Here is a 13,308-nt window from a genome sequence, read left to right as displayed (position 1 = left end):
AGACAAAAGGGAAGGTTCAGCCCAGACCCTGACCAACACAGGGGTCACACGTGGCCAGAAACCCAAGCTCAGTTTGCTTTCGCCCCCGCCTCCTTTCCTTGGAACCATCCTTGATTTCATCTCTTCTCACTCCTGCCCTGCACACATGCAGGGCAGGCCCAGAGCTGTGGTGGGCCTGGGCATGTCCTCAGAAATGGCCCTCTGGCCTTGTTTTACTGCCCTGTTGAGAACAGGCAGGGAACATTCATATTAGGAAAGCTAATGAATCAGAAAATGCAGAAAGAGCTATTAAAGCAGAGGAGCTCTTTAACAATCTCCTTTAGGACACACAGGCACAGGAAGCAACAAGGCCAGAGCAGCCAATGTGGAATGAGTGATTTGAAGTCATTTCACATGTCAAAAGTTAATGGTTTTCAATCTGAGACCATGGGCAGGAATTTTGCCAGCAAACTCGCTTTTCCTCTGATGACTTCCCTCTCCTGCCCTGCCTGGCCCTAGCAGTCGCCATCCGGAGGATGGTCTCCATGGCAACTTGCTCCTCCGTGCTCTGCGTATCCTCCTCCAGCAGCATTTTGGGGACAGACCCATGTTCTGAGCCTAGATGAGCCTGACAGGAGGCAGCCCATGGATCTGTCAGAACCCTCATGGGGACGGTGGTTCAGAGGGCAAGTCAGAAAAGCACAAACACTATCCTTTGTCTCAATTTTCCTTCTTTTTCCCCCACGATCTGCCTGAGAGGACCTCACATTTCCCTGCACAGTCGTGTCCTGAGCAAAGCCAGTGGCCAGGTCAAGGCTGAGGGGCAGGATCTTGCATGTCTGCTATAACCATTCCAAGAAAAGGTGTGTCCATAACATCGTGACAGAAAGTTTCTTGGCAAATTCTGTACTCATGGGAGAACCTGATCAATTTGAAGAGATGCAGTCACGCCTAGTCAGGATTATCCTCAACTGAAGGGGGCTAAAGAGGTCTCCCTGGAGAACAAGGAAGGGTTTTGCTGATCATTTCAATTTTCTTCTGCTTGACACAACGGCTTCAGGCAAAATCTGGCACCACATAGAGTTCCTACCGTTCAGTTAACTCAACTGGACACTAAATTCATGGGGAGGCTTTAGATGGTCCTGGAATAGCTCAGCACACATGGTTCATTTCAGCAGCAAACCACAGCTGAGTATAGAGCTCCAGGACATAATGAGGAGTTACATTTCTACAGATGTCAGTCCCTATTCAGCTTTGTCATGACAAAGAGGAAAACATGTTAGGCTATTTTCTCTCCTTGTCTCCCTCTCTGAATTTCAGTTCCTCTTGGATTGCGCTCCCTCTTAGTGCATCCTGCCGTGACCTTCACCGGCTGCTGTCATTTAACTTCCTAACTATCACACTGCTCTGCCTTCTGCCATCACACTGACATGGGCTGTATGAGGAAGAGGCTTTGAATCAAGCTCTAATACCTCCAATTATTCAAAGCAGAGTGGACTGCAATTGTCATCTGCTGAACACATTAAAGAGGAAAAAAAGCAGGAAGTTTCAGAGAAAAACTGCTGTGAAATATACAGCAGAAAAAAAAAAAAAAAAAAAAAGTAGGGGGGAAGTGGATGAAAAAGAAAAATGCCCAGAGTGAGGCCTTGCTTTCACAGCAGGGCTGGGATGAAAGCAGGCGGGCAGTATGCTCGTGCCTGGTGCTATGGCTTCGATACCTTTCTAAACTACATCCCACCACAAACGCTGCAAGAATCAGGGACTGCAGCTCAGACACTGGGCCATCTCTGCAGCACAGACGAGGGACCCTGCAGCTACAGCAGTCCCCTATCTCCTCGGGCCATTTCAGGGAGAGGATGTTGGCACAGGCAGATCTTGTGCTCACTAAGCAGCACTATGACTGCCTGTGGCATTGGCAATGCACTTTCTCATGGTGATAAAAGTCTGATGGGAGAAGAAAGGGAGCTGGACTCACTTTGTTACTTTGAAAATCCTCAGGAGTCGAAGAGCTCTCAATACACTGATGCCGAACGAGGTACCAGGTTTTACTGCAGCCCAAATGACTTCAAAAATACTTCCCACAATCACCTACAAAAAGAATACGGTTAAAAAAGAGAAAGAAAAAAAAAAGTATCTGCTTACGTCTTTGTGCTGCTGCTAGAGATGCTGAAGCTCAAGGAACCAGCAGGTCTTGGGCTACCATAGTTTTCTTAGGAAGACTGCTGGTGTGATTTCCAAGTTCATGAATTAGTCCCTTTCCCCACAGGAAAAACGAAACGTAACTGTTCCAACTTCGTAAACCTGTGCTGTCAGAAGCAGGATATACAAGTGGTCACAGCTGGGAACCTGCCTCGTTCTTCCCCTGCCTAGCAGACTACCTTCAAATAGCCCTTTTTGAAGGGCACGTTTATTTCTCCTCCGTCTTGGCTCGGCCACAAGCGCCAGCACTTGCCCAGCCCAGCCACAGGCCACGGGAGGAGGCGCAGGCGGAAGCGGCCATGTTGCCACCCCGCACAGCGCCGGGCAGCGACGCTCCTACCACAGCGCGCGGAGAGGCCGAGCGGCAACGGGCAGAGGCCTCAGCGCTCAGAGCCCCCAGCAGGCCCATTAGGATGTTGGCTGTTAGGAGATCCTGGAAGGCTTTTAGCACGCACATCCCATCTGCTGCCAGATCTTCTGCCTTCATAACCTATAATATAATTCAGCCTTTAATATATAATTCAGCCTTTAATAACCTCTCAGATTATTAAAAAACCTGACCCTTATCAAGTTTTTTTTTTTTTTTAAGGTTGGATTGTTCCGTTGTTTTTTAAAGTTAGCAGAAAGTTAACCTCAAGCTGCAAGGAAATCTGTGGATTCCCTCTATTACAAGAAGGACAAAATAGCAATGGGGTAAGTACAACTGGAAAGAGCAATTATGTAAGTATAGGTTAATAAGACAAGCATTTCACTCCCAATTGCTGTCATTATTTGTATTAAACCAGCATTTCGGAGCTCATGCAGACCAATGTCCTCAGTCGTACAAACCACACTACAAACACATAACCAGACTCCATTGAGCTGCTGATTCTTGTTGCAGAAATGAACTTTAATGGAAAGTCAAGAAAAAAAGATGCATGTCTGCGAATACCCAAACAGTGCAGTGAGACTACAAGCAGCTTGGAAGACCCCCTCATGAGCACAAACCTGGCCTCTTTGGAGAAATAAAGCACTGCTCACAGTAGTTCTGCTGAAACTTGAGCTTCAAGAAAAAGCTGAAAACCACAGGTGTACAGCAGTCACTCACCCACTCATTCTGATCACAATAAGGAATCAAAGCCTGTGTCCACAACATGTCATTTTTCAGATTCCCTCATCAATCACCAAAAAAACTTTCCTCAGATCTTCCACATTTTACATTGCTAATTCATTTCTAGCATCTCCACATGAGCTCTTGGGAATTGTTTCACATAAGACCCCAGTGGACTGATTCTCCCAAGACTGATGTCAGTCTGTTTTGTTGTTTTTCTCTTTGCTTTTGAACCATTTCGCCTTAATGGTTTGTCAGACTAAACCGACTACAGAACTGCGTGGTCTTCCAGTGGGGGTGAAGAAGTCAAATTAATTCTGGGTGCTGGAAGGTGTGTGAGGAGGAAGAAACATAGATAGAAGTAGGATCCCAATGGATTCTTTAAAAGAGGAAGAATTAGATCAAGAGCGACGCCTCTCGGGAAACACACTCTGCAAAGCTCACTGCCAATGCTGTGCACACCACAGCATAACAGACAACTCACAGACCCAGAAGATTTATTTAATGCTTAATGCAAAGTTCTTAAATCACTTGTTCCTGACTACCTGGTGAAAGTTCTTGTGGAAGGAGCATTTGGCATACAAGGATACAGAAAAATCAGCAGCCAGCATGGGAGAAAGTTGGCTATACTCAGATGTGCCTCTTAGATGATACCTAACCTGTGACTGAAGGGCATCAATCTAGCCGCAGTTTCTAGACAATGCAAATGAGGCCATGATGCCTTAAAAAGCTAAGATTAGACAATATTGCATGTCTGCCTAATGCCTTTTACCCAGCACACAGAATTGAGTCCCGAACAGAGATGATTCTTGCAGTGGCTGCTTTAATCTCACTAGCTTGCTTTAAACTTACTAGCTCTGAGCTTTCCTGCTGACGCTGCCAAAAAAAGAAGCTGGATCTGCTGTAATCTTGGATTTAGGTGCGGTGGCTTAACAAAGGAAAAGATATCTCTTCTCACCATATGGGAATAGTGCTGAAGGAGTGATTTTTGACCCCATCAGCACCCTGGCACATAAAACACTAGAAAAAAGAAAAAACAGACTATATCCACCAGAAAGCCTGGATGAAGGATGCAAGGAACCTTACTCTTTTTCTCTTGCTCATTGCCATGGCTGCATCATAAGTTACACAGACGCTTTAGTTAAAATAATAAAGCCTTACAGCCCAATGCCTACTCTGAGGTCCTGTGCATAGCCCACAATAAATACAAAAGAAGCTGAATCAACCTCTGTGAACACTGATTACAGCCTAATAGCTTTTAACAAATAAACTAACTTCTATGCACAATGTTTGTTATTAGATGGAATAAAAATGACCTATTCTAGTCACACTTTACAGCTATTGTTTGGCCTTGAAGGGGAGAACCTGTATGTTTAAAGGATCTGAGTTGCAGCCACGTTACCTATTGGTTTAGACCTCTACTTCTGGGCGCTCATGTCTGAAAAGTGCTGGCTATGTATCTTGAGGGAAAGGCCATTAAATGGATAATGGGGAAAAAGAACAAGATGGGTGGAGTTTTTGTCTTTCCATCAGCTCATTTAAATGGGACAGAGAATCTCTGAGTAACCAGAGCATTTACTGGTGCTGATGCTCTGAGCACCCTCTAACTCAGCAAGGAAGTGCAACCCCCTGCCTGTCACATTTCTTCAAGAAGAATGATAACTAGGGGAAGCCTAACGTGCTTCGCTGCAGCTAATTTATCTGATGGCTACTCCCTGGGACACACACTGCTCCAGCACCATTTCCCAGGCATTCCCACACTCACCCGGAAACACTCAACCCTCTTCAGGGATGGGACAACCACAACTCGTCCACCCCGTTGATGCCTACTCACCCCAAAGTCAAAACAGTTGAATGAGGAATGGAAGTAATTTCTTGGCCCCAGTCCATACATCTTCAAAGACATCTCAGTGAGAAAGAGACCCAGAAAAACAAACTCTGCAAAATCTAGAAGTCAGAAAAGAGGTTAAATTAGTTTGCAGGACCTTGGTAGGCAGAGCTTTCCATGCAGAGTACAGCGCTGCTTCTTCACAGTACTGATTACCTCCTGCCAAAGGAAAGTCCCTTTGCAAGAGCAAACAAGACCCTGAGGACAGTTTCACATAATTATTCTATATGCACACGAGCTGTATGCAGCCTTCGAGGCCTGAGAAGGCCACGCTTCATGACTTTTGTGGAAAGGTTGGTATGTGAGCATAATATTCTCCTGGGGCCAATATTTCTGAAAATAATGTTTCGCAAATGCTCCATGAGACAAACATGTTTGGAAGCCGTGCGTATGCTTTCATAACATTCTCTTATGGTAAAAATACCTTCTTACCCAACAGAACTGCTCCCTGCATGAGCTCAGCCCAGAACTGATGGGTCTACTGTTAAGATAAAGCCACATTTATTAAGCCTGCATAATCATATAATTATGGAAGTTTGGTTCCTTCTGCTGCACATGCCAGAGCGTGGCTGCGAAGCCTTTATCACCTGTGGTGAAAGGCAGGGCGGAGAGAGCCCAGTGGGAGTTTTCAACTTCCGTATCAATTTTTCTGCATTCAAAGTTACAGAAAACACTGTCTTTGGCATTTTAAGTTATGCAAGTTAGAACTGAGGGCCACCAAGCAGGCAGGGGACATCTCCTTCTCCTGTTGAGCCTCGAGCTCGCTAGGAAAAGTGTGTTCATGGCTGCCTCCGGCCACAACTGGCCTCGCTCCCACGGCAGCTCAGGGAGCAGACAGCTGTGTCCAGCACCCGGGATCCCAGAGTAGGGAAGAAGCCACCGTTTCACTGGCAATACATCTGAAGTGCAGAGCCTGTAAGGACTGGGCCAGATGAGGCATAAAATACAACACTTGACAAGTCTCACACTGTAAGAATACAGTTAAATTAAAAAAAGAAATAAAGGGAAAAAAAAAGGAAAAAAAATCCCACACTTCCAATGATACTGAACTTTCTTGCACACATTGCAATTGCCAAGCTGCAAGAAAGTAAGAAAGTCAGTCAAAGTTCTTAATTATCAGTAGCTGGCTCTGTAAGTCAGAAGTATAGACCACAGATTGCAGGCCAAAACTTGAACTTTCAGGCCATATCCTATGTATTTTGGAAACAGTACAAGCAGAATGCACCACTGCTCTCATACAGCAGACATCTTCTCTGGGTATGCAAGAATTCCTGCTGCAGTTGTCACCCGTTCCATCCATTAGCCAGAGAGAAAACTGGCTGCAGCGTTTCTGCTGGCGAGCGCTGCTCCCTTGCTGGGAAGTTACTGCTCCCTCTTGGCTTCCTGCTCAGCGGCGCTTGGCCAGCCCCACAGTCCTTCTGGCACCGCTGCAGCGCCGAGGCCTCCTGTCCTGTCACCGAGGCCGATGTGATGCCAACGCCTTCAAACCCGCAGCCTGGTTTAACCTTAGCAAAGCTGATACCTGCAGGGAGGGTTGTAGATGGGGCCTGCAGGAAACCTTGCACAGCCTCCACCCCAGTGGGGAGATTTCCCTCTTCTTTTCAGGGCTGCCAGACCCATCCTGAAGAGCCACATTTCTGGTATACCAAGAATCGTTCATGGTATAATAAAAACACCAAGCAGTTTTTCTACTGCAACTTTCCTCAGTAGACCTCAGTGCACTTCATCATCATTTTTTGTAACAAGGAAAGAAGACTAAAGACTAAACCCAAAATATGAGAGAAGCAGAACCTTCCTCTGTTGCCCTTGAAAGAAGAACCCAACATGCCCTTTCTCAAGTGACGACCCTTCCTCAGCAGAATTCAAACCAGGCAGCAATAGCTGCATCTCAGCAGATATCAGGTGCTACAAATCACAGCACGAGGAGTACAAGGATGGAGGCAAGGAAAATATGAACGTGTTGAACAACTTGGGCAAAAGGAATTGACTCGGGATGAATCAGTTTCTCCAGGTGATGGATCAGAAACATGATTTCTTCTGACATGGCCCTACCCACTTAATTGAAAACACAATTTTGCTGTTTGGACCTCGTGGTATTCAGATCCCACATGTAATCTAATCTGCCTTAAACAGAATCATTTTGTAATGTGATTTAAGAAAAAAAAAGTTTGATACAAATACTCTAATTTAATTTAAAATTTGTGCTACTGGCAAAGGCCATGGTGGCATCCTTTTTGCCCCATACATTTGAACTAGATACTTAGTGGCTCTTTTTTTTTTTTTTTCTCCATCATCAATAGATTAATTCCATTTCTGCACTGTCTCCAAGTCTGGTATCACTTGGGGCAGGTGCTGAGCCTATTGCTCTTTATTTGTTTGGGTTTTTTTCTTCCTCCAGTACATTAACCTCAACCAGGAGGAGAACCTCTAACTTACTCCTCTCCAACAACGCAGACATGAAACGTTCAGCAGACATAAATAAATACACTTGTTTCAGAAAGCCTCTTCCTCTCAATTGCATATGCTGCATATTTAAATCCAGAGGGAGCTGCCTATCTACTTCAAAGGCAAGCACAGTATCATCAGAAAGGTCTAATTGCATAAAACACATGGTTCAGCACAGTGCAGCACACTGAGGAGAGGTTCTCAGGCCTTAATGGATAAAATATTGTTTCAAATACTGTGCTCATCAGCAAGGAGATGTTCTGGATCGTGTTTTTACGTGGCTACAATTGCAGAAGCCAGTTAAACTGGAGAAGCTCTTCACTGAGGGCAGCCCTAGAAGGAGGAAGCCTGACAAGAGGGCTCCTTCCCCGGGTGAGGAGCTTCCATCCGCGCCCGCTTCCCGGCCAGCCGGCAGCAGCACCTGCGGCTCCAGCGCTGCCCTGGCTCAGGGCCTTCCAGAGCTTTGGCTGCGGTGGGAGCAGAGGAGACGAACCCTCCTCCTGCGGCAGGCACGTGTGTGGCTGCTCCTGCACCATGCTCGTAGCAGCTCAAACTACAGAGACGTATTTTCAAGAGACAGTCCTGACTGCAACCCCTTGAGCTGCAGCTCCGCGCCGGGCCCAGGTTACTGAGGCCCAGGTAACTGAGGCCCCCTCCTTGAGGCCTTGCTGTGCTGGATTAAGGAGCTGTATTCTCATAGAAGCTTTTCTTTTCTGACAATAACAGCAAAGGGGAAAGCTAATGCAAACAAACAGCGATCATAGGTGGCTGTAAGAAAGACACACAGCTATTGAGAAATGCAACTTATTAAACCAAAGGTCCCTGCTTTAGAGACCAGAACGCGCCTGCACCAAAGCGCAGCATGATAATGCTCCTGTTGTAATGTGCACTGGAGGCCTTTCCATAGAGGAGGAGAATTAGATCTCCAGTCTAATCTGGGAATGATTATGGGGCATGGCGTGTATTCTGCTATTCGCCATACCCTGAGAATTCAAAGAATTTCTCACGAGGGTGGAACACAGCTGTTTCAGTGACACTAAACAAACTCCAAGTCTTCTTCTAAAGCTCCTGCAATTCATTTTTCAAAGTAGTTGCACAGAAATGAAATATCAAGCAGGGAAAGCTAATCAGAATGATTCAACAACAGAAAAATTAAAAGAAAAGAGGAAGGAAGGAAAAATAAATCAATGCAAGCCTGTAGGCTTTTTCTAGCCATTCTTTAAGTAAAATTAATTTGTAATGTAATTAAATGCTTGCCCAGAGGGACAGGTATAATTGAATTAGAGGTGCCTGGGTACAGTGTCAGGATTTAGTGGGTCCTCCCAGACTTCACTCCACTCCTCTCTTCTGCTGCTGTAGTTCCCAGAGCTCCCCACCGGCTCCATTAGAAGCATCCTCCAGCTAACAGCACAATACCAAACATTTCTCTTGCTCTGTATCAGACACCCAGGCCCTGTTCCTCTGTAGCTAGGTTCACTCACCATGGATTAACTTTAAAGCTATTTTTTCAAGTCTGCCACTCTTACAGTGAAAGGATTTTACCAAGATTTTCCAGGAGCTGTCTAAAATCCCATAGTTTTATGCTATATTGTTCTCCCTCTATCGAATGGATTTGTGAATGAGTCTTGGACAGAACAAGACTTTCAAGGAGCTCTGCTCAAGGGCTGTGCCACAAAGGGACTTGTGCGCAAACATATTTGATGCAGGGGTTATCAAGCTGGCTGCACATCAGTATATGCAGGAGGGAGAGGGACCAACACAGTGTTACTGTAACAACAACAACAACACGACCGCCAAGAGACCTGCAGTCACACATATCTTGGGCACAGAATAGTCCCCGCGTTCAACCACAACCCCGGGAAGATGGCCAGAGGCCTCCAGGACATTACCAGTGAAAAGAGAGGTCTAAACACAAACACTACAGCCTATCTTCCTAAAGGCTAGGAGTGTCTGGACGTGTGGGACACTAGCAATTTAAGAGGTTGAACATGCAAATCATTTCATCTGACTTTTTCTTTTGAATTTTACCTATTTTTAAAGGGTATCTTCTCAGCATTTTCATCTTATTATGCTATAGAATAATCAAAGCAAACACATGGCACCTCGGGTCTTAAAAAAAGTGTCCCACCTCTTATGCATGTGTCACCCCACACCATTTCCAGCGTTGCTTGCAGCAGTACATCCCTGTGCTGGTTAACTAGCATTTCTTTCCCTGACCCTTGGGGACTGGGTTGTGAAATGCCTCCCCAGGTGCTTCCTCACCACCAGAGACCTTACCAAAGTCTAATAGAAAATGTCCGTGCAACAACAGAAAGCCACAAACAAGGCAGAACAGGAAAAATGAGACACACAGAGAGAACATTTCTGTCTGGGATAATACTGATATTTAAACCCTGAGAACACACAGCTCAATGACACAAGACAAATTCAACCTTTCATGTCCTCAGCTGAGGTAGGTTGGGTGCAGAGTTTACAGCCTCTATTCTAGTTGTATTTCCCTTGCAAAGATGCACATTTAATTCTAATCAATTAAAACACTCCTTCCAATTCTCATATGAGCATTGAAAGAGTCTGCTGACTCACAGATTTCTTTATGTTCTCATAGGAAAGTTACTCCTAAGGTGCTCCCAAAATGGAGTTCAGAAATTTGAAGTCTTCCTTGAGTTGAAAAACTGAAAGTCTAAGACATTTAGTTCTAATTTAAAAGGAAATCCTAAGTCTCAAACTTCTAATTACTCTGCCAATCTAGCTTATTATTTTCTCTATTTAATTTAGGAAATGAATAAGCAAGACTGATTTTTCTGTGTGGCCTCCCTTTTAAAATTAAATCTTGCAATAGAAAGAGTTGAAAGGAATTTTTCTCCTATCGATGAATCGCGCATTACTGCTCCAGTTACCTGCTGGTATCAAATATTTCGACAAACATTAACAGGGACAGTTTTGAAGTCAGACTAACTAGCAGCCTGAACCTTTTGGATCTATAGTTTTTTTTAAAAAAAAAAGAGTGCTTCAAAAATTTCCCTCTTTATATTAAGATCAGACCTGAGCATACCAAGCAGGAAATACTTAAGCATATAATTTATCTAGAAATAAATGAAAGTTAGGTAGTTTAGTATCTTTAAGGATTTAAGCCACAGTTTTTTTAGTCAGACAGTTTTAAATATTTGGGGTCTTTTCTCTTGCTTTCGAACCTTTGCCTGACAAATTTTGAATTAGCCACATCTGAACAGCAAGTGCTGGACGAAAGATTTGATCCTATTAGAATCCAGGCCAACTGTTGCAGAAACAAACCCTCCAGCCCTTCCCTTCGTTTGGGGGAAAGAATTGCTATGTCCCATTCTCAGTGTCACCATACTCTTAATAATCTCAGTTTATACAAACTTCCAGTTTTCCAGCTCTGGAAGTCACAAGCTACAAATTTATTGAAAAAAGCTGTTCACCTCTCATTCTACCTTCTGTTAAGGAAGGCTTCACGAGCAAGGCTGCAATATGTGAAGGATCTAAACCACAAGAAGTTGTGTCCATTGACTATTCATTATAGGACAAAACAATATGGAATTAAAAAATACCTACTTCAAAAGCACTTACCTGAAGCCTGAACCGATAGGTCACTGCAAATACCAAGCAAAAATAAAGCTCTTGCACAAGTTATCTGCCTAGTATGTAAGTATTGTCTTATTTCTTTCAGCACGGCACAATTTTTCACAGAAGGGCATCATGACATTTATCCCATCTGATCATGTATCATTATTATGGAAAATACAGTTATCAAAAAAGGCTTTCTGCAGAGTACTACCTTCTAAGGAAAATGACAATAATTGCTGAAAGTGTCGTGAATTACTTTATGATTATGTAAGCATTATAGGTTGCTTTTCTACCAAGTAACACTGGCCATTGCACACACTTTTGTCCCAGTGTCATCAGTGCTGGCAGAGATTTATGTATTTCCACAACACAAACCATGCACAGATGCAGATCAGCCGCAAAGTGTCGTGAATTCTGCGGTTCCCTGGACAGCTACTGATTAGTCAGAGAAATCTGCATGTACCGAGGTGCATATTCATTCCCCCTCCTTTAATAACACCTGCTTTATAACAAATCCTCCCGCAGTGTTACAAGATCTACGTGTCCTTGAATCTGAAGTTTCGGCTAAGTCTCAGATCACGTTCCTATGCCATCTCACACCAGTATCACGTCCTGGGAGGTTTTTTTTCCTGAATCTTAATCTCGAGTTACTAGAACTGCTCACTAATACATTCGTGGTTCTGCTGAGTAAGCCACAGGGAGCTGCAAAAAGAGACCGTAGGCAGTGAACGCGACGGAGCTGCCTCCTCGCACGGGGGTGGCTCTAGGCACAGTACTCACAGAGAGCAGTGGTGAGCTTCTCCGGCTGGTCGTAGTGGACCATGGCAACGCAGAGTGTGTTGAGGGCAACTACGCAGAGCACAACCCAGTAGAAGCTCTGAGCTTTCACCATGCGCCGGATGAAGAAGCGGAACATTTTCTCTTTCCTCCGGAAGTAAGAGGAGCTCTCGGTCTTCCCGCTCTTCAGACTTGCACGGGCGAAGGGAGACCCTGGGCATTGGGGGACAGAAAGAGCCATCACTGCGCGGCACCCAGGCAGGTGAAAGGAGGGAGGAGATTCATGCACAGGACAAGCCCTCACTCCCCAACCCAGATGCGCTGCTGAGCAGAAAGCAGGACACGCTGAATGAACTGAACCAGGAGGCTTTGCTTGCACAGACATCATGAAGGATGAAGGCTGGGATTTTAGAACTTTATGAGCTGGTACCCAGCTCTGCCACCAACAGAAGTTTGCTTCCAACCCTTGAATGCGTAAGTGACTTGTAAACTTCGAGCTCCTGGTTGACCAGAGCAACAGAAACAACAGGCCCTGCAGCTCCCAGCACGTCTAGAACATGGTGAGACCCTGGGGAGCTCTGCCACATGTTGGGGAGCTCTCATGAAACAGCACGCGGGCACTGCTCGGGAGCACCTCGAGGCACCACAGCACGAGCGCTACTGAACCCCACCTTGCCAAAAACGCACACGAGTGTCTCAGCTCCCCACCACTCCCTACCCAGGGCAAGGGGAACAGCTCATTCGTGATCCCTTAGGGAGATGAACATACTCCGCTATAGCAGCAGCATCTACCCGAGGGGAAGAAGTCTGGCTTTCCTCTTGAGTTTCAGGGACCCTCACGGGCCTCGTGGACCAGTAAGCTGGCCCCTACCTTCCCTGACCTGAGCACAAGGCCGTGATCTAGGCCTTCCACTGCCAAAAGAAAAGGAATGTCCTTATTCTACTCTCCCATTTCATCTGTCTCCATGGAACAGGGCTCGGTCTGCCTCCATCTATCACATTTTGGACACAGCTACTCATTTGTAACAAGTCTGCCTGTATGAGCTACGTTTCAAGCCTAGTCTGAAATAATCCTGGAATAGAATCAAATATTTCCACAATAGGGAGCTGATAGAAGAAATGGTTTCTGATGTAAGCTCTTCTCCTGAGGCAGCGGGCACTGCTGAAACAAATGATGAAAAAACAATTCCTGGCCAGTGCTGAAGCAGGAAAATTCAGCCCACACTAGAAATAAATTTATGCATCACTTGGAGCTCCTTCGCAACAGTCACACACAGAGCTGGGAGCCGGGCAAGCCCTGACTGCTGCAGTCGCTCTGGCCGCCCTCAGTGACGGCCACGGGGCC

The 13,308-nt window shown here is 45.4% G+C and overlaps 1 protein-coding gene across 1 annotated transcript in view; it reads right to left on the bottom strand.

The window, feature by feature from the left end:
• The window catches only part of CACNA1B (calcium voltage-gated channel subunit alpha1 B), a 272,146-nt gene that overhangs the window by 108,459 nt on the left and 150,379 nt on the right, over positions 1–13,308 (bottom strand). Inside the window, exons 12-14 of the mRNA XM_088523279.1 lie at positions 11,967–12,176; positions 5,103–5,215; positions 1,955–2,067 (exon numbers count right to left, since the gene is read on the bottom strand). Coding sequence (XP_088379405.1) covers positions 1,955–2,067; positions 5,103–5,215; positions 11,967–12,176 — 436 coding nt within the window. The remainder of the gene's footprint in view (positions 1–1,954; positions 2,068–5,102; positions 5,216–11,966; positions 12,177–13,308) is intronic.

The sequence above is a fragment of the Tinamus guttatus genome, unplaced genomic scaffold, assembly GCF_059628265.1.
Source record: "Tinamus guttatus ecotype Peru unplaced genomic scaffold, ASM5962826v1 Tinamus_guttatus_pri_ptg000177l, whole genome shotgun sequence".
Taxonomy (NCBI): domain Eukaryota; kingdom Metazoa; phylum Chordata; class Aves; order Tinamiformes; family Tinamidae; genus Tinamus; species Tinamus guttatus.
The sequence above is the reverse complement of the archived record's forward strand: the minus strand, read 5'-3'. Positions and strand labels throughout refer to the sequence as shown.